General features: G+C 37.1%; 1 protein-coding gene across 1 annotated transcript in view; it reads left to right on the forward strand.

Annotated features, from left to right (window-relative positions):
• The window catches only part of LOC125166462 (uncharacterized), a 199,856-nt gene that overhangs the window by 76,095 nt on the left and 101,604 nt on the right, over nt 1–22,157 (forward strand). The window contains exon 4 of the mRNA XM_047860368.1: nt 7,452–7,541. Within this exon, the coding sequence (XP_047716324.1) occupies nt 7,452–7,541 (90 nt within the window). The remainder of the gene's footprint in view (nt 1–7,451; nt 7,542–22,157) is intronic.

Below are 22,157 nucleotides of genomic sequence, written 5' to 3' on the forward strand. Positions count from 1 at the left end.
TTGATTAAGCTTCTAATCACCTTTGTCAAAGCCAATAATCTCGGCTTTGTTCTCCCTCACAGAAAGGAAGCCAGTCATGTTCAAATTGTTGTTATTAGCTCCATTTCCAACACCACAAAATTAAAGGACTGTTGCAAAGAAATAAATGGGATCAGGAAGAACATACAATCTCTTTGAAAGAGCTCACCTCCTCACCCTCATCTACCCACCTGGCCCAGAAATGGAAGAATTACAGGGAACCCAGCTGAGTAATAATGTTATTGATTCCCTGCTAATCGGATTTTTCTCAAGTCCAGCAACAGTCAAGTGTTTACAAGACTTCTCTTTTTCAAAACAACTCAAAAGTCATTCCCAGCAGAGAAGCTAGAAACCAGAAAATCAATAATACAGAAACTGCTACTAAGGATTTTCATCTACCCAGTGAGGAGGATATTTATTTATAGAAAAACTGGCCACTCCAGTTTAGTGTGGTAATAACATGGTACAGCTAGTTCAAAGAGTGGCATGGTTGAACACAGCCTTGTATTATGCCCACTGTAAATGGTCTGTATGAGAAAAAGCCTATAATTTAGAGAGATTTGCCATGAATGGTAAAGTCGAGGTCATTGTAACAGATACTTTTTACTAGCTCTATTTGTGGAGATGGCATGTAAAAGGAAGGAAAAGGGTTAGCTTCAGGAAACTTGGAAGGGGAAAGTGAGCCTCATTTGGTTTTACCTACATGAGAACTATATGATGCCCAGTCTGAACCCATGAATGGTTGAAGACTTATTTATTACAAAGCCATAGAATTTTTTTAAATGGAATATATATTTTACTCCCTAAGGAACTATTTCTCCACTGTTCTACTTATACTTATCTCTCTTTACATCTTGAACTCTGGGTAAAGCTATGTACTCTTTTCAGTTGCATTTTTATAAGGTTTATCATTGGATAGAAGTCAGGAGACACTGATGTGTTCAAAATGTGAAGCTATTTTCCAGGGAACTCCTTGGGGTATGGTCTGTTGACCTTCTGTAGTGCATCCTATCCATCTTTGTAGTTGCTGCTGGAAAGCAGGAGGTGCAAATTATAGGTGTGGATTCTCCAAAGCCAGTCTCAAAAGATCCATGAAGCAATCTTGTAGACTTATTTTAAAAATAATCATCAAGGAAATATTCTGTTAGGAATTAAGGAATAGTGGATCTGAACTTTAATCTCTGCATGCTTGTCTACCATTGTCATTTCCAGTTTGTATCAGCTATGATGAATTCCCAAGGATGACATTTGCACAATGGTATGCTGACAGAGGTTTTAAACTGGCTTTCCAGGGAAAATAGCTCTGATTTGTATTGTTTTACAATTTCCATGGTATAAATATTCCCATGTGGCCCATTTAAAGCTACTGACATGAGTCACTGAAAGCAGAGTTAGGAAAAGAATATATAACTATGTAGTATTTCTATGTAGCATAACCATGTAGTATTTCTAGAATATGGATATAGCTAAAGTTTTAAAAACCCTCAGAAGTACACATAATGATAAAATGTAGTAAAATTATTAGGAACTGATGAGTTCTAAGTATTAATGAATTTGTTTTTAATATAATTTATGTAAGTTTGTGTAATTTTTAATAATGACTGTGTTTATCATCTAGCTTGAAAAATTACACCAAACATAAAATTGGTTCTCATGAGGCAGTAGAGGTTAGTACCAGCACACCACTGGTCCTCCAAAAGGTGAAGCGTAGATTTATGAATTAAAGAAAAATCCAGGCCCACAACATCAAGTACTAGGTAGTATGCAAAACCTGTGCTTGTGAGCAGAGACGAAACTGAGTAAATAGTATGACAGTGTTGGGGGAAAAATCCAGAACCAAATTTTTAGATTCCTGCCTGTAAGGCAGAGGTTACCAACTAGTGATCTAGAGATGTGTTTTCTTGGGGAGTTCTGATGCCACTGGGCCAGTTTGTCCATTATTCAGGGCAGAAATCAGCTAGATCTGAGGGGTGACTGCTACCTTTGGGCCACATTTGTGAACTCTCATTCACCATTGTCCAAATAACTCTTTGTTGTCTCTTCCCCATAGCTTGTTTCACTCATGTATATACCTCTGAAGGTTGGAGCACTTCAAAATCAAACTTCACTAAATATACCATCTCAAGAAGCTTCTGCTTCATGCCCTTAAATAACAGCTGCATGCTGATGATACCCACGTTTATATCTCCATGTTGGACTTCTTTCCTGAACTACAGACTCTCATATCTCACTGCCTTCTCACCATATCTACTTCAATATTAAAAGACATCTCAAACCTATCATGTTTGAAACTGAACTCTTGCTACAGTCTTCACCAACTCGGAAAATGCCTACTCCATTCTTTTAACTTCCTGGCCAAAACTCACAGAGTCATCTTGACTCTTTTGTTTCTCTCTCTGTCCCACATCCTATTCATCAGTAAGCCTTGTCAGCTCTACCATAAACACCAGAAACTGCCATTTTCTTTTTAATCACATTCAACACAGCTTCCATAATCTCTGCCCAAGTTATTGCAATAGTCTCCTACTTCTGTCCTCATCCACCTACAGCCCATTCCCCAAGCAGCCAGTGTGAGCCTTTTACAATATGATTTGAGTCATGCATTTTCTCTGCTTAAAAACCTCAATGTCTTCCATTACACTTAGAGTAATAGATAGTCTTCAAGCCTTTGTTTCCGCTTTCCCTGTCTGAATGTTCCTTCCCCAGATGTTCCTATGGCTCTTTTTCTTATCCCCTAGGCTTCCCAGATGTAATCTCCTGACCTCTCTATTTAAAATTTCAACCTCCATAAAAATTTCCCATTTTAACTTTTTTCTTCATGACAGAGACTTTTCTCTGTTTTGCTAGCTGCCAAGTCTCCAGCACCTAGAAATAATACCTATTATAGTAGAGACTCAGTAAATATTATTTGAGGGGATGGATATCCTGCTTGTAGGCAGAGATATTTCAACATAATTAGGGAAGAGTGGTAAGATAGGATTTAAGAAAAGGTAAAGAAAAAAGAGTTTAGGAAAAAATAGGTAATTTTGTTGGGCATCCGAACCTAATCTCTTCAGATTTCCTGCTGGGAGTCAGAGAAGGTCATGGAACTCTAGAAAACTCTAACTCTCTTGGTGTGGAATAAAGGAGTATCTAAGGACAGACTGTGTGCTCTCCTAGAAAGAGTGTTACTTTTGAAGTCAGGTAAATGCTGTTGCTGCTCTTAACCATTGTTTGCTTGGTTATGTGACTTAATCCCTCCAAGCTTCTCTTGGTTCTCTTCTTTGAATTTTCTTCCCCCTTTTAGACAATAGGCTTTTCTGGCAATTTTAATGCCTTGTTTTCTTAAATGCTATCTTCAGCACTTTCTCCAGTACCCTCTTCTCTAGCCTGATAAGACCATCTCCATGATTTTCCTCATGCTACTTCCTCAACCTGATGAAAACAGACAATACAAACTCAACCACACTCTCTTTTCAGATCAAACTGCCTTTGTGTTCCCATGGTCCTTTCTTACCCATCTCTTTCATAACTTCAAAATGTCATGGGAAAGTGTGAGACTTACAGCTGAGTCCATCAGGGGATCATTATTTCATAACCATGTTGACTTGAATCAATCACTTAAACTTTCTAAGCTTCAGTTTTCTCATGTAGGCAATAGTAGGTCTTAGAGATGGACAGGTAGAAAGACCTAGTGCTTCTGGTGACAGACTCTTAGGGTTGTATTGCAGCCCTACTATTTTTTAGCTGAGTAAAGGAGCGAATTAGTATCTCTAAGCCTCAGTGTCTGCCTCAACAGTAGTATAAATAATAGTACCCACCTCATAGGGTTGTTGTGAGGGTTTGTTAAGGTATAAAGCACCAATACACTGTCTGACATATGTCAAGCACTCAGTCCAGGTTAATTATTACTATTATTATTATGGGACTGTTGCAAAGACTGCATGAACTACATACGTGTGGTAGACATTTATTTGCCTCTCTAGATCTACCCCCCAACTTTCTGTATCCTACTTTATGCTGGCTCTAGGCCACCTGGAAGACTCTATCAGAGGGCATCTTTGTCCTCTGGCTCCAGTCAGGCCAGTGGAGACATGAACATGAGGAGATGGGCTTCCTCCCTGGGAAGGCTCCATAGGTCATCTCTCTACTGAAGGCCACAGCTCCCATCCAAGGGCTCTCTACTCCTTCTCTGGAAACTAATAACCACTCTCTCCTCTTGATAAGACTTCCTGCTATTATGAGCTCTGGGATGCTATACCATCTTGGTTTTTTCTTCACCCTGTCTGCTTCCTTCCACCCTGTCTGTTTGTGAGTAGTCCCTTTATCAAACTCTACACAGTTTGATCATGTGAACTGCTTTCTGCCTGAAATCCAGTTGATATATTGTATGTCAGAGTAATTTGTGAAGTTAAATCATACATGCCTTTAAGCCTTCATTGCTATTTTTCCCTGCATCCCTAGCAACTAGCAGTTGCAAGAATAAAAAGAAAAATCCATTGTTCTAAATTAAAAAAAAAATCTACTCTCTACAAAACATCTCCTAGATATCCCTTAAGAACCTCCAACTCAGGATGTCTACTATTGAGTTGTCTACTATTGCCACCTCATCAATCTGCTCCTCCTTAAACACTTGTTAAGGATATCACCACCATTCTGACTACCTGTGTGAATGCCTCGAGTCATTTGGCCTCTCCCTGGGACCTCATGTCCTAATAGTGCAAGGGGAAGGCAAATATCAAGAAAGTTGGATAGAACAAGTAGCACTGATCTGAGTACCGTTTACCCCGTCTTCACAACTATTTCTTCAATTACACTTTCTAACACCCCTCCATAATTCTGGTCACAAATTACTATCATATGATAAATATCTTACAATCCTGTTTTATCCGCACAGACAATAAAGAGTAAAAATATACTCACTAGAGAAGGTTTTTGAGGGTGTAAGTGTGTCCTATTCATTGTTTATTCAAAGCACTCAGCAGAGCTCCTGGCACATGGTAGATATTCAACAAATGAATGAGTAAAAGAGAGAAACTTAGAATTAACTTTTTTCTGAAAAAAGTTATGTTCTTTTTCTGACTCTTTTTGACACAATATTGGAAACAAGTCACTTTAAATGGGACTGGCTTTTTTCAAAATGACACTTCTCCTTATTAGGTGTTCTTTGCTAAACCTTTTATAAGAAGTATTAGCATTTCTCATCCACACCAGTGGACAAAAAACAGTACCAGGTGCTAAGTGCCTCTGCAAAGTGAACACCTTAGAGCCACTGGAGAACTGAGGATGCCTCTGTTGCTCCATAAGACTTTGCTTCTGTGACTTCCTTCCATCACTCTCAGTCTCAGGCCTCTTTTTCTAAGCTTCCAGGTTAAAGTCCTTTTGCTATTGTCAGTTGTTTGCTTGAACCATAGCCATTTCCAGCTGTTAGCTGTAGTGCAGTAACCATTTACAGGCCTATTACACTTCCTCCTGGAGATAATTGATGCTAATGAGGCATGAAGGAACCATTGGAATAATTGATATAAAAGTTTCAGTTTCTTTTCCTGGAAAAGAAAACCCTCAAATTTGATCATGTGTGAAAGTAAGGCATTGCAATGAAAGGAACTGATTTAAAAAAATAATCATCTTTTGTCATTAAACTACCTGAATAGAGAGGGTGGTTGGTCCAAGGCAATGTAATTGAGATTCATGTTTATTATTCCTTTGGTCCTGCCCTAATGGGTTCATGAGAATTGACTATAATGAACAAACAGTGGTTCTGATGAATGAGTTTATTGGTGAATTCATAAAACATATGGTAGGCTTCCTCTGCCAGGAGTATTTGGGCAAAGGAAAAGCAAATGAAAATCAAGAATAAATAAATGATATGACATAAAAACAATGTTTTGAAACAGACCAGAAAGGTCAATCAATTAGGGTTTTATTGATCTGGAAAAAAGGAAATCCCAGTTCTATTCTAAGCACATTTGTGTAAAGCTCTGCTTAAATTGGATATGAAGATTGTGTTTTATTAAAACCCAATGGATGCTGCCCCAATTTCCACACTCTTCTGTGTTGTCACAGTTTTGTTCTATAAAATTCATGCTGTGAAATTAATGAATGCTATATATACAAGGAGCAGTTACCATCCTTATATTAGTCTGGATAGGTGAGTCTGTGGTGTTCTGTATATACAAAGAGCAGTTACCATCCTTATATTAGTCTGGTTAGATATACCTATGCTGTTCTATTAAAAAAAACTCAGAATCACAGTGATGTAACAACAAAAATTTATTTCAGTTCTCATACAAAATGTACTGCTACTTCAGATAATTCTTTAATCTTGCTTTACTTCCCATTTTAACATGTACTTCTAACATGATTGATCACTTTTATCAGAGAAGAGGGTACTGAAGGGTCTTCTACCAACAGTTAAATACTCGAGCCAGAATATGTCACATAATATCTGATGTCAAAGACTCAGAACCATTACTGTAACACAGAAGTGCTATAGAACTGCAATCACTAGGGCCACAGTTCCCTCTAAGTGCAGACCATAGTCAGGACTTCTCAGCTTATGTCTTCTTCTGCCTTGGAGGATGCCACATTTTTTCCAGAAGATTATAGTAGGAGGGATCCTCAGTTTTACTTCTGGCTTCACCATTTCCAAGGTGAGTGACCCTGGACAAATTATTGAGTTTCTCCAAGTCTCACTTTTCTGATTTGTCAGATGGGAATAATAGTATCTACCTTGTGGGATTTTGAGATTGAAAGGAACAATATATGAAAAGTGGCTAGCACTGAATAAGAACTCAAATAAATGCTTTGTCATTCAAAAAAGTGTAATCATACCCAAATATGTACTTGCTAGCCATGTCATCATACCTTCCTCATCCATGGAGAAATGCCTGGGAGAGAAAGAAATAAAGCAGCACTGGCCAGAGAAGACTGAACTAGGGGACAAGCAACTGTTTGGGTCTAAAATCTCAATATAAAGATTATGAAGTGTCTGTGTCACTAGAATGAGAGTTGTCTCTGGTCCCTGCAAATGCTATACTATAAGTGAATTTCAGTAAAATGCTATACTATAAATGAACTTTTGCAAGTTCTTTGAAAATGGCAGTGGTAGACCATAGGCAATCTAATTTTCTGGAACCTATTCAAAGCTGACTTAAGTTTACTTTGAAATATAAACAATGGTCTATATCAGCCTTGTAGATAAAGCCTGCACAAGACCTTACTTAAAGGTACACTTTACTTTTTCAGCTTGCTTTAAGAAGAGGTATAGATGTAACTGTATGTAAACAAAACCCCCATGTGAAAATTTTGAATTATGTAAAATAATTACAGGTATAATTCCTCACTTCACAACAGGATTCAGGAAAGAATCTATTTAAATATCAATATTTCCTGCAGTCTAAAGTGTTATGATTTGCCAACAAAATTTTAAGAATACAACTCTAACTGTATAGGTATCTGTGATGGCTGTGGATCATGACCAGAAGACATCATTTCCCTTCGTCCTTTCTGCAGCTTTCCAAAAGATTCATGTCAATATCCAAGTAAGCATAATCATAGGAATTTAAATTATGATGATTTCCAACCCCCAGAGAAATATTATTTCTGGAATTACTATATTATTGCAAATGTCTACTTTTCAACAACAACAAAAATGAGGCATGCAAAGAAACAAGATTGACCCATAGTTAGGGAAAACAAAACAAAACAATCTCTAGAAGCTGCTCCTGAGGAATATGTACTGACAAATTTACTGTTCCTGTTGTCAGATTTACTAGACAAAGGCTTTAAATCCGTTAGTTTAGATATGTTCAAAATACTGAAGGGAAACATGTCTGAGCAGCTAAAGGAAAGTGTAAGAACAACATCTCCAAATGTATCAATAAGGACCTAGAAAGTATTTTTTAAAAACTCAGAAAGTCTGGAGTTGAAAAGTATAGTAACTGAAATGAAAAATTCTGTAGAAATGCTCAACAGCAGATCTGGGTTGGCAAAATAGAAAAACAGTGAATTTGAAAACAGGTCAATTAAGTTTACCCCATCTATAGAACAAAAATAAAAACAAATGAATGTGAACAGAACCTTAGAGAATTGGTGGAACACCATCAACTATACCAACATAGGTATAATGGTAGTATTAGGAGAGAAGAGACAAAGAAGCAGAATATTTGGAGAAATAATGGCTGAAAACTTCCCAAATATGATTTTAAAAAATAATCTTCACATCCAAGAGACTGATTGAATTACAAATAGGATAAACCAAAGAGATCCACACCAAGATACATCATAATAAAACTATTGAAAGTCAAAGACAAAGAGAAAATCTTGAAAGCAACAAGAGAAGAAACTCATACATACAGGGGACCCCCAAGAAGGTAACAGTTGATCTCTCATCAGAAGCTACAGATGCCAGAAGGTAGCAGAAAAATATATTTAAAGTGCTGAAAGAAAAAAGATTGTCAACCAAGAAAAAATATCCTTCAAAAATGAAGGAGAAACGAAGATACTCCCAGACACACAAAACCAGAGAATTTATTGCTAGCAGACCTGCCCTACAAGAAATATCACTATGAATAAGTGTGTATGCTTAGAAAGAAAGAAAGAAAGAAAAGGAAGGAAGGAAGGAAGGAAGGAAGGAAGAAAAGAAAGAAAGAAAGAAAGAAAGAAAGAAAGAAAGAAAGAGAAAGAAAGGAAAGAAAGAAAGAAGAAAGAAAAAGATCTAGATAAAATAGACATTCTCAGAAAGCAACTTTCAGAATTGATCAAGGAGAAATAGAATATCTGCATACATTTATAGCAAGTAAAGAAATTGATTTAGCTATCAGAAATTTCCTGGGTGGCTTAGTCAGTTGAGTGTCCAACTCTTGGTTTTGGTTCAGGTCATGATCCTAGGGTCATGGGATTGAGCCCTGCATCAGGCTCTGTGCTCAGCATGGAGCCTGCTTGAGATTCTCTTTCTCTCTCCCTCTGCCCTTCTCTCCGACTCACACTCTCTCTGTCTCTAAAAACTAAAAAAAATTTTAAAAAAAAGAAAAGAAATAAGTACAAGGAAAATACATAGGATTAGATAGTTTCACTAGTGAATTCTACCAAATGCTTAAAGAACATCAGTCCTCCACAAACTTCCCCCCAAATTAGAAAACACTTCAGAACTCTTCTTATGAGGTCAAGATAACACTGCTACCAAAACTAGACAAAACTAGATGTCACAAGAAAGGAAAAATATAGGTAAATATCTTTTATGAATGTAGACAAAAAAGTCATCAAAAAATGAACAAAACCTAGCACATTGAATTCAATAACCTATAACAAGGATTGTACACCAAGATGAAATAGAATTTATTTCAAGAATGCAAGTTTGGTTTAACATACAAAGATTACTCAGTGTAATATATAAGAGTCTGGCTCCAGGCCAAAATTCTATGTGTGATCTTTCAGGCCTGACTAAAAACAATTACAAAGTTTTATCTGATAGGCCTCTTAGGAAAAGCTGCCCCACCAACACACACACCACACTTAGTGCATAGCCATTGTATCACATTCTCTACTGGGAATTGCAGTAAAGGATTCAGGTCCCTCTGGCCATCCTTGCTCTTATGAATATGTGCTTTCTTAGTTCAGGAGCTTTCATTCAGAGCTTTCCTCCTTATTGGAGGAGCCTCAGCCAAAGCCTCTCTCAGGTGCCTCTGCCAAGCCCACTTTCTAGGGGGAGGGGAGTTGAAACACTTTTCTCAACTCTGACTCAATATTAAGTATTTTTACACTAATAACCCTTCTCTCTCTCCCTCCCCTGTATCCCTGGGTCCATAAAACATCAGGACCCTTTTGTTTGGGGCTCCCTCAGCAGTGAGATGATCCCCCTGTCTGCATTAATATATCTGACCTCCCTCCCATTATATGGGGAAACAGTACACTGGGGGAACTAGTACTTTCTCTTGTTTAGTTTCTTGCTTACACTAAAAGTCTGACTGTTACTTTCATTTTGGCTTGTTGCTTTAATTGACTACCTAGAACCTAGACAGCTGAAAGCTCAGGTCTCTCCAGCTATGCTCTGGACAATATACCATATTAATATAATAAAAGACAAAACTACATCATCTCAATAGATGAAAAAAAATTTGACAAAACATAACAGCATTTGATTATAAAAACACAATAAACTAAGAATAGAAGCGAATTTCTCAACTTGATAAAGGATATCTATGAAAACTCCCTGCTAACCATACTTAATGGTAAAAGACAAAGTTTTCCTCTTTTTTTTTTTTTTTTTTTTTTTTTTTTTCCAACGTTTTTATTTTTTATTTTTGGGACAGAGAGAGACAGAGCATGAACGGGGGAGGGGCAGAGAGAGAGGGAGACACAGAATCGGAAACAGGCTCCAGGCTCCGAGCCATCAGCCCAGAGCCTGACGCGGGGCTTGAACTCACGGACCGTGAGATCGTGACCTGGCTGAAGTCGGACGCTTAACCGACTGCGCCACCCAGGCGCCCCAAGTTTTCCTCTTGATATCAGGAATAAGACAAAGATATTTCACTCTCATCAGTTCTTTTTTTTAAATTATTTAAATGTTTATTCATTTACTTTTGAGAGAGAGAGAGAGAGAGAGAGAGAGAACACAGCAGGAGGACAGGAAGAGAAGGAGACACAGAATCCAAAGTGGGCTCCAGAGCCTGATGTGGGGCTCAAAGTCACAACCATAAGATCATGAGCTGAAGTTGGATGCTTAACCAGCTGAGCCACCCAGGCGCCCCTCTCATCAGTTCTATTCAACATCACACTTCATGTTTTAGTCAGAACAATTAGGCAAGAAAAAGAAACAACAGGCATTCATACTGTAAAGAAAGAAGTAAAACTATTTCTGTTCCCAGATGGTATGATCTTATATATAGAAAATTCTAAGGAAACCACCAAAAACTATTAAAGCTAATAAATGAATTCAGAAAGGTTGCAATATATAAGGTATGCAAAAGTCAACTATATTTCCACACACCAGTAATGAATAATATGAAAATAAATTTGGGAAAATATTTGCATTTAAAATAGTATCAAAAATAATAAGGGGTGCCTGGGTGGCTTAGTTAAGTGTCTGACTTTTGGTTTTGGCTCAAGTCATGATCTCACAGTTCATGAGTTCCAGCCCAGCATCAGGCTCCTCGCTGGCAGTGGAGCCTGCTTGGGATTCTCTGTCTCCATTTCTTTCTGCCCCTCCCCTGCTCACACATGCATGTTCTCTCTCAAATTAAATGAACATTTAAAAAAATAAATAATAAAATAGTAATAAATTTAACAAAAGACATGCAAAACTTGTATACTGAAAAGTATAAAACATTGTTGAAAGAAATTTTAAAAGATATAAATAAATGGAAATACTTCCCGTGTTCATGGATCGGAAGACTAAATATGGTTAAGGTGGAAATACTTTTCAAATTGATCCATGAGTTCAATCCTCATCAAAATCCCAGCTTCCTTTTTTGGAGGAATTGACAAGCTGATCCTAAAATTCATATGGAAATTCAAAGGTCTGAGGAAAGCCAACACCACCATCGGAGAAAAAAAAGAATAAAGTTGGAGAATTCACTCTAATTTCAAAACATACTATAAGACTACAGTAATCAACACAGTGTCATACTGGCCTCGAATGGACGTATAGATCAATGGAATAGAATTGAGAGTCTAAAAAGAAAATCCTTCTAGTTAATTAGTTTTTCACAGGGGTGCAGAGATGGTTGAAAGGAGGAAAGAATAATCTTTTCAACAGGTTGTGCTGGGACAGTTGGATATCCACATGCCAAATAATGAAGTTGGATCCCTACCCTACTCCAAATAAAAATTAATTTAAAACTTTATATTAGATCTAAAACTATAAAACTCTTAAAATAAATCATAGGCATAAATCTTTGTGACCTTAAATTAGGCAATGATCTTTTAGATAGTAACTCCAAAAGCACAAGTTACAACGAATAGAAAAAAAAAATAGGTAAATTGATTTTATCAAAATTAAAAACTACTGCACTTAAAAGGAAACCTTTGAGAGACAATCTACAGAATGGAAGAAAATATTTGCAAATCTCATATCTGATAAGACACTTATTGAGAATATATAAAGAACTGTTACAACTCAAGAACAAAAAGACAAACCAATTTTAAAAATGGGCAAAGGATCTGAATAGAAATTACTCAATACATAAAAAATGGCCAATAAGCACATGAAAAGATGCTTAATATCATTAGCCATTTAGGGAACTCCAACTCAAAACTGCAATGTGTACAACATCACACCCAACAGAATGGCTGGGATTAAAAACACAGAAAAATACAAGCACTGGCAAGGATGTGAAGAAATTGGAACCCTCTAATGTTGCTGATATAATTGTAAAATGATGTGGCCACTGTGAAAGATAATTTAGCAGTTACTCTAAAAATTAAACATAGAGTTACCATAAGATCTGGCAATTCCACTTCTAAGTGTATGCCCAAGAGAATTGGAAGCATATATATCCTTACACAAACTTATAGTGGATGTTCATAACAGCATTATTGGTAATAGCCAATAAGTAGAAACAATCCAAGTGCCCTTGAATTGATGAGTGGAAAAACAAAATGTGGTGTATTCACACAATGGAATATTATTCAGCCATATAAAAGGAATGAAGTACTGATACATTACACAATATAGATGAAACTTGAAAACATTATACTAAGTTCAAAAGAAGAGACACAAAAGACCAGATACTGTATGAATTCCATTTATATGAAATTTCCATAATAGACAACACCACAAAGACAGAAAATTGCATAGTGGGGAGGAATACAGAATGAGTGCTAATGGCTACAGTCTCTTTTGGGTGTGGTAAAAATGTTTTGGAGTTAGATAGGTAAGGATTGCACAACTTTGTGAATATACTAAAATACACTGAATTTTATACTTTAAAGGTATGAATTTTATAGTATGACTATAAAGCATTATAGTATAACTAAAAATTAAAACTCAGTATTTAAAAAAACCTGTAGAAAGATCTAAGAAGAAAATTGAAACTATCTTTATGACCTGGAGACAAGCACCACTAACATTCTTGAATATTCCATTCCAATCTCTTTCTTATACACATATATACATATTTTTATTAAGTCAAGTTTATGTATACATTTACATGTTACAGATACAGATATATAAATTTCCTCCCATGGTATTGTGAGGTGTTTTTTGTTTTTTTTTAAGGACAAAAATATTAAGACATATACTAAGGAATCCTTTTTCTGAAAAAATTGGCTAATATTGTGTCAGTATTTCAGTTTAAGCTCATCTGCTGCTTGGGCAAATATAAGAAAATGCTTTCTATGAGCAGGTATTCACCTTGAAAATAATTTTGAAGAGCGATGAAATTGAGTGCCGAGATTTACTAAGTACCAAAGTGTAGCAGAAAAATTGTTCAACGTGGTAGTTTTACAAAACTTTTTCTTTCTCTCTCAACATTCCTTCCTTTTATAAATATCTCTGTTTTTAAGTACAGGTCATAGTCAAAGGCTGTATGCTAACTAATGATTAACTAGCTGCCTTCATTATTTGCCAAGCTAATGTTGTACAGGAATACTGCATGTTGAATGATAAAAACCTTGGTTACCACACATTAATTCTGGTACAATATGTATTCTAAATGTTCCCCATTTGAGTAGGAATTTCAGTACATTTTAAGTGTTTATCTTTCTGCTTGCATTTCACTCAGAGACTAAAACAACACACCATGCTTTTCTAAGTACACAAACAGCTCCAGTGTCCTAATTTAGTAATAAATATTAGAAATAAAGACACCAAATTAAAATACAAAAGCATTTTTTTTAAATGTTTATTTTTGAGAGAGAGAGAAAGAGTGCGAGCAGGGAAGGGGCACAGAGAGAGGGAGACACAGAGTCTGAAGCAGGCTCTAGGCTCTGAGCTGTCAACATAGAGCCTGACACAGGGCTCAAACCTGAGCCGAAGTCGGATGCTTAATCGACTGAACCACTCAGGCACCCCAAAATACAAAAGCACTGTGATCCTTCCTGGTTACTTACATGACATAAATATTTTTCAGTTAAAGCAATTGTTCTTGTAAAATGGATCCTATTTATAGTATTGTAGAAATATTTCAGAAGATGGTTTAGGTTAAATATATGTCTAGATTATAGCCATTACAAAGCATTCATATAACACTGTTTTCTAGGCCTTTGATAGATTGGTTATCAGTTACAGCATAATAATGCCCCAATTTTTAGAAAAGACAATTGAAACGCTCATTGTTAAATTTGCTCAAACCCACCCAGTGACCCAATGGCAGCTTGAAAGTCTTGGTTCTTTAATTCCCAGGTGTTTCTTTTCTTTCCTTCTTTTTTTTTTTAATGGCTATTTATTTTTGAGAGAGAGAGAGAGAATGACAGAGCATGAGCAGGGGAGGGGCAGAGAGAGGGAAACACAGATCTGAAGCAGGCTTCAGGCTCTGAGCTGTCAGCACAGAGCCTGACATGGGACTCGAATCCATGAACCATGAGGTCATGACCTGAACTGAAGTCAGACCCTTAACTGACTGAGCACCGAGGCACCCCTCCCAGGCCTGGTTCTAATGCAGCTGGGTCACAAGGCCTTTATCATAGAACTCATAAAAACACATTTTATGTGAGACTAGTTAGAAAAAATATGACCTTTCAAATTATATCACCATTTTCCACATAAAAGCCTCAGCCAGCCTCTTAATTCATGCAACCTTTGGAAGCCATAAAATCACTCCAGGGAGAATTGATGTAGATTTGATTGGGTGACTGTTCCTTGAGACTCAGAGTGGGTAGGAGCCAGCCACCCACAGCACATCCCGGGAAATTGAAATCCACTCAACACAGGGAGAAATTTCCTGTGTGAGGAAGACTTGAGCCCTTACTGGACTTCCTAAAGACAGTTATTTATGCTGGCTAAAGGTTTAATCTTTATCTCTTGATTGCAAACCAAAGAAAACCTTTAGACTTGCCAATGCCTAGAAAGGAATGTTTCATAAATATTAATAAATACAGAACCCTGTAAGTGAAAATGCTAAGAGTATTTATGCATAAAAATTAAAGTTACCATAAAAGAAAATTCTTCCTGATGAAAATTGCCATATATAATGGAATTTCTATTTTTCAGGCAATATTATCCTCATTTTATGTTTTTTTTCCTCATAATAGGTGTACTCTTTAATCCCCATCACCTATTTCACCCATCTCTTCTCCCCGCCCCCTCCCCCCCCCCCCCACAGCTCCCTCTGGTAACCATCCATTTGTTCTCTATAGTTAATAGTCTGTTTCTTGGTTTCTCTCTCTATTTTCTTTGCTAGTTTGTTTTATTTCTTAAATTCCACATATGAGTAAGATCATATGGTATTTGTCTTTCTCTGATTTATTTTGCTTAGCATTATACTCTCTAGCCCTATTCATATTATCACAAATGACAAGACTTCATTCTTTTTTATGGCTGGATAATATTCTATTGTATGCACATACTACCTCTTCTATACTACCTCTTCTTTATCCATTCATCTATCAATGGACACTTGACTGCTTCCATAGTTTGGCTGTTGTAAATAGTGTTGCAGTAAACATAGGGGTGCATGTATCCCTTTGAATCAGTGTTTTTGCATTTTGGAGGTAAATACCCAGTAGTGCAATTACTGGATCATAGGGTAGTTCTATTTTTAATTTTTTGAGGAAACTCCGTACTGTTTTCCACAGTGGCTGCACAAGTTTGCATTCCCACAACCAGTGCAGGAAGGTTCCTTTTTCTCCACATTCTTGCCATACCAAAACTAAAGCTGGGATTTCTATCTTTTAATAAAGTAGTTTTACTTTGTAACTTGGTGAATGGCTGGTGAAACAAAAGAAAAAGCAGAGGGACTGGAAATTTTCTATTTTAATACCTTCAAAAGTTATCCTATTTTTAATACAAAGTTTTCTTTTTTTTTAAGTTTATTTACTTGAGAGAGAGTGCATGCATGTGAGTGAGGGAGGGGAAGAGAGAGAGGGAGAGAGAGAATCCCAAACATGCACCATGCTATCAGCACAGAGCCCAACATGGGGCTCCATCCCATGAATCTCAAAATCATGACCTGAGCCAAAATCAAGAGTTGGGTGTTACCAACTGAGCCACCCAGGTGCCCCTATAAAGTCTTCTTTATATTATAGCTTCATAATAGGAAATACTAAAAGGTTGAATGAATGGAAAAAATACAATTAAAGTTTTTGAATTTATGTTCAGTACTTTTTTTAATATAGAGATTTATATATACAGTTGTTGCATCCACACGACTCTAAAACAGAATGCTACGGGCACCAGTGACAGTCACAACAAAATTTTTTGCAATGAGAGGCAAGGCCAACTGATAGGGACCAACACTCTTGCCCAGAGTGTGGGTCCGAACAGCCGGGGTACAGAGTTTTTATAGCCGACCACATCGTCTTATCATCACCTGAGGACAGAACAAAGAATTAGTTCCCAGATGGGGGTGGAAACAGTTCAGACGTGCCTTTGCCCCAATCCAATCAAACACTAAACCAGTTGATTTTCCTTAAACTTTTGTTCCCTTGATTGATAGGACAAGGCTGTTATCTCTTAATCTACAGTGTTAAAACGAAACTGTTATTTCTTAAGGCTACAGGTTAGCCCTACACTACAATCTAACCCTGACACGGTGAGGTCTTATTCTGTATATATTTTTTAAATCTACTCTTGTTCATAAAACCTTATATTCAGCACTCCCCCCATGTAATTACAAATTCTATGAGAACGTCATGTTAAACTGCTGTAATATCCAACATGTAAAATATACCATAATTTATTGAAATATTACATTATTCAGGAACATTTAGACAATTTTTTAACTTTTGTATTGTAAATAACAATCCAGTGAACATCTTTGTGGATAAAAGGTTTTCATGCATTTCAGCTTCTGTTTGGAATCAATAAACAAATAATGTGTTAAATCACCTTCATCATTGAAAATGAAAATCATCAACAGCCTTTCTTTTTTCTTCAGTCATATTACAGTCTTCTTTTTGTGTTTATAATCATTGAATTTCGACTTAGGGCCAAGGAATCAGGTTCAATACTGCATTTTTACTTGTATGGCACTGATATTCCATAGATTTATTTGATGATAATTGCTCTGCCTTGAATAACACCACAAATTCATTTAAGATATAAAAATGAACTTTGAACAAGAGATAACTAGAAAAATTATCTAAGAAGGAGGCAGAATAAGTGATACTCTTGGCTCTGGTGATTTTCAGGCAGCTTTGAAAATCATTTTATCTTATGTTTTATTGCTATTCAGCTTAAACCCTAGTAGGGCCTGAAGGGACAATTTTTCAAGTACAGGTTTTCTTGTATAGCTTCCCCCTAGAAATGCCTAGAGTTCTCTGAACTACATTTGAAAACTCACTGGTTTGGGACATGTAACATAGCACATGCACTTTCATAACTGGGTGAACAAACAATTCTTTTTGTTTCAGGGAAATTTTTAAATGCAAAGTAAGGCTTGCCATCCTTAAAGGCAACATTGGCATCCTAGGACAGTTTTGGCCATCAGATTCTTAAGTGTTTGGCCAACAGCTGTGGCCAAAATGGATCATTGTGCCTAGTTAAATTTAGTTCTCTCTGACATCACACATCAGAGGAAAGCAGCACCACACATTTTTCTTCAGAGAGGGTGGAGATTTCGTATAGATGATTCAGAATCAAGGAATGAAAATGACAACAGACATTCAGATGTAACACTGAAAATAAAAATCTCTCCAAGTTTGTTGGCTAAAGAGACAGTAGAAAATTCCCAAGTAGAACCAAAAGATGTGACTCCTGTGGTTAGTGGCAAGGAGTCATTTGCAGCACCATCAGAAAGTAAAGGGGAGGCAACAGAGCAAGGCTCTGTTACGTCTGTTTACTAAGCTCTGTAGGCCTCACAGGCTATCATGTAGTCTTTTTGTGGAAACTAGATAAACAACATGCGTCACTGTGGCTTTTTCACTCTATCAGAGAAGTTGAAGGAAGCGCTCTATGAACTGTAGATATTTGCAGAGTACACATCTCTCCAAGCAATTATTCATTGTACAAAAGAAAGAAATTGAAATGTATTCTGCCAAAGACTAATTTTTTAAAAACCAAGTCAAACAGAAAAATATTTCTAAATATACAAATGCTTACCAAGGTGTTCCCAGAGGCACCCATGTGGGTGTGACACCCTCAATATCACCCTCCATATTTGGGGTTTTCCTGGCCAACTTTCTATCCCCAACTCAGAACCACTTCTAGGAAGTCTAGTCCTCTAAGATTTTTAATGTCTTTACCTGCCTCTAGCACTGCAGTCTTATGCTGCAGGCAATGAAAGGAGAGAGGAATCCTTTGCCCTCTGTTCACTCCACCTTCCTCTAATCTCTGCTTATCAACAGTTGTTGATTGAAGAGCTGATATATTGTGGGCTTGCCTCTTTCTTGTGCATATTAAGTTTTGATGGATCCTTACCCTTCCTTCTTGCCCCTCTTTTTTGTGATTTTAAGTGATTTAACAGACACATCCCTGAGGGGACTCGGGTGTGCAGGAAAGAACATAATGTGGAACAAACCTATTCCTTCCTGTCTATGGGTTAGTCTTATCTAACAAATATATTTAATTTAGAAGGCATTATCTGCCCCAGAAAAGTCTGATGTAAGGTCAACCTTTCCTCCCTCTCTCACCCCTGTTAATACCCAGCTCCCTTGCTATGCCATGTTTGTTTGCTCCCAAGGAAGACCCCTTCTCCCCACTTCTCCATTTGTCCCAGACTCTGGCAAAGTGAATTGTTGACATGAGAGTATTGTCCAGAGGCACAGTGATCATTGAACTCAGTGACAGATCTGATTAAGAAAGAGGAAGACAACTCTTTCTGAGTTGTGTGGCCTGTGGGCAGGGGTCCACAATGGAATAATGGGAAAGGAAATGGGTTTGGAGTCAATCAGACCTGGGTTAGAATCCTGGTTTACACAGACAAGTCTTTTAAACTTGAATGTCAGTTTTCTCATCTTTAAAATGCACCGCATAACACCCACCACAAGGAACTTCTAGATGAACTAAATAAACTAATGCATGTGAAATGACTGGTAGGTATAGATGATCAATCTCAGGGTCAATCTTCCTTACCTCTCCTGCTTAGTTTCATCCCTTCTATCTTCCCAGGCCCTCTTTCATCCCATATCTGACACATAGACAAAACAATTAGTAGCTGTTAACTGAATGAATTAGTGTGAGTATGCTAATAAATAGATCATGTTTGTAAAATGTGTATAGTGAAATCCCCTTTGTGACCAGCCCAAATTCTTGCTGTGCATAGAGATTTCCTTAGGCTCCAGAATTCCCCAGATGGACAGCAAGAGGGATACAGGTAAGATGAATGCTGCTGTTGTTTTTTATGTGCATCAGTGTATATAATTACACATCAAGTAGATTTGTGCATAGGGTAGATTTATACAAATTTTCTATTTCTAGGAAAGAGTTTCTCACATTATACTCTTCTGTGCTTACTTTTTAAAAAGGCCTTAAATAGTGTGGCCTCTGCCAACCTCTCCCATCTCATTTCCTGCCATCTTGCCTCCCTTCTGGTACTCCAACACCTTCTAAATTACATTTTACATAATTCAAAAGTACTGCTACCTTCTCAGTGCCTCTGCATAAGTCATTTCTTCATTAGATTCATCTTCCCTCAATCCCTCCATCCACTATCTATTAACTAATCCTTTACTCAATGGTTACTTCTGGGAAGACTTTCCTAAAACCACCTCCTCCCTTTTCATGGTTCTTTGGACTTTTCCTTTTTTGCCTACCATATTTATATAATCTTACTGCCTGCTAGTTTGTTGCTGTCTTCCCTTCTAAATTCTCATCCTCATGAGAGCAGAGTCAACATCTTTTCTGTGCTCTTCTGTGTCCCTACAGTACTCCACATTTCCTGGCACATAGTAAGTACTTTAAAAATATGTGTTGAAGGAATGAATGAAGAGATAAAGGAACTTCGCAAATTCATATTTTTTCTCCTCTTAAGGTAATGCTCCTATCAGTAAGAAATGGTTTGGTATATTTCCCACAGGGTCATTTTATATATTTGGAGAACTTGAAGATGACTATTTCTATCTTAGGCTTTGGTGTCTAATATTGTTAGACAATTACTCATAATAAAAAAAAACCAAACTTCCAGTGGGCAAATAGAAGAATTATAGGAAGAAACACCCTTTTTAAACAGGCAGGTTCCTTGAGTCATTCACTTCTAATGATCAGCAGAAGCAATTTTTTTTATTGGCCCCAATTTTATTACATCTACCCATGATTTTTCAATAAGGATCCAACTATATACCTGTGATTTCCTTCTTAGAATCTTTATGATGTTGTAGACGCAGGTATACTCCTTCAGTAAGTATAAAATGATTCATAATATAACATCACAGAATGTTTGACAAAGAAAATAAAAGGTAACTAGAGTTCAGTTGCTTAACTGGTGTTACTAGGTTACTATTCAGTAAACTTCCCACTAATCTTGAGCCTCTGATGTTTTCAATTCTATTTAACGAGGATTGGAGCTACCTTGATGTGTCTAGCCCTATAATTTATTAAGAGTCTGGCCATAAAGGTGGTTATTCATAATAACAGGAGGCTGAGTATGTTTTTTTTAAAACCCTACAGTTAGAGAAATGGACCAAATTATCAGGAAGGACGGTGATAGGAAACTTTGACTGACTGACTTTGATAATTTTTTTTCTTAGTATCTGACTGCGTGCAATTTTTCACAAGACTTACCTACCAACATAAATTGGTAATTTGCTGCCCGTTCATGGTATTAACATTTTTGACCTGTTAGACACATGTATTTTGCCTCTAAATGTTTTTGTTTTAATTTTTTTTAACGTTTATTTATTTTTGAGAAGAGAGCGAGCATGAGCGGGAGAGGAGAGAGAAAGAGGGAGACACAGAATCTGAAACAGGCTCCAGGCTCTGAGCTGTCAGCACAGAGCCCGACGCGGGGCTTGAACTCACAGACCTTGAGATCATGACCTGAGCCAAAGTCGGGCGCTTAACCGACTGAGCCACCCAGGCGCCCCTTGCCTCTAAATGTTTTTTAACACAGGTGGAAGAAAATTAAATGGTATGTTTTTCAATTGTTCAAGTTTGTGTAATGGCAACACAGCTTTCCCAGAAATGTAAGAATCACCCACAGACTATCATAAAACACAAATATTAAGTGATGTAAATGGAACATAAGAAATAGCTATGGACTTTGATCTTCATTTAGGCCTCATAGAGCTGTCAAAAAAAAAAAAAAATAAGAGAAACTCTTAGTAAATAAGAAGAGTCATTTATTTATCCAGGCAGGAAATCCTATGTATGTTTTAAGCAGCTAATATGTGTCGGGGATAGCACTGGGAGAAAGGGGGGCATGGAATTAAAACTGTGGAAATATAAAGTTCATAAGGTGCTGAACTCTGGGAGTCAGACCCCTAAATTAAATACTTATAGTAATGTTGGGCAAGTGCTTTCGTACATAAGCAAAGGACTAAGAGAATACAATGGGAAATTCTAATGTTTCCTGGAGGAGTTCAGAGGGGCTTCAGAAAGCAGGTAGCATTGAATAGGTGGATGCATATTTCTTCACCAAAATCTCCATAGGGTATTGAGGCAATCCACTGCACTGCTGAGCTGAAAGGTTTTGAAAGAAAATAAAACACATCAGAGGACAGATTGCTATTATCAATTACCTTGAAGTAAGCCCTTTTCAGTGGACCTTAGGTTCCTACAACTAACTCCAAGATAATATTAACAACCACAGCAATTACTAGTGGTATTACTAACATCCATTCACGATCTGTTATTAAAAATTATCATTTGGGGCACCTAAGTGGCTCAGCCAGTTAAAAGTCTGACTCTTGATTTCGGCTCAGGTCATCATCTCACAGTTCGTGGGATCAGGCCCCATGTAGGACTTAATGCTGACAGCACAGAACCTGCTTGGGATTCTCTCTCTTCTCTCTGTCCCTCCCCTGCTTTCTCTCTCTGTCTCTCTGTCTCTGTCTCTCTTTCTCAAAAATAAATAAACATTAAATATAAAAAAATAAAAAAATAACCTTTAAAAATTATCATTTAC

This window comes from Prionailurus viverrinus, chromosome B2 (assembly GCF_022837055.1).
Source record: "Prionailurus viverrinus isolate Anna chromosome B2, UM_Priviv_1.0, whole genome shotgun sequence".
Classification (NCBI taxonomy): Eukaryota; Metazoa; Chordata; class Mammalia; order Carnivora; family Felidae; genus Prionailurus; species Prionailurus viverrinus.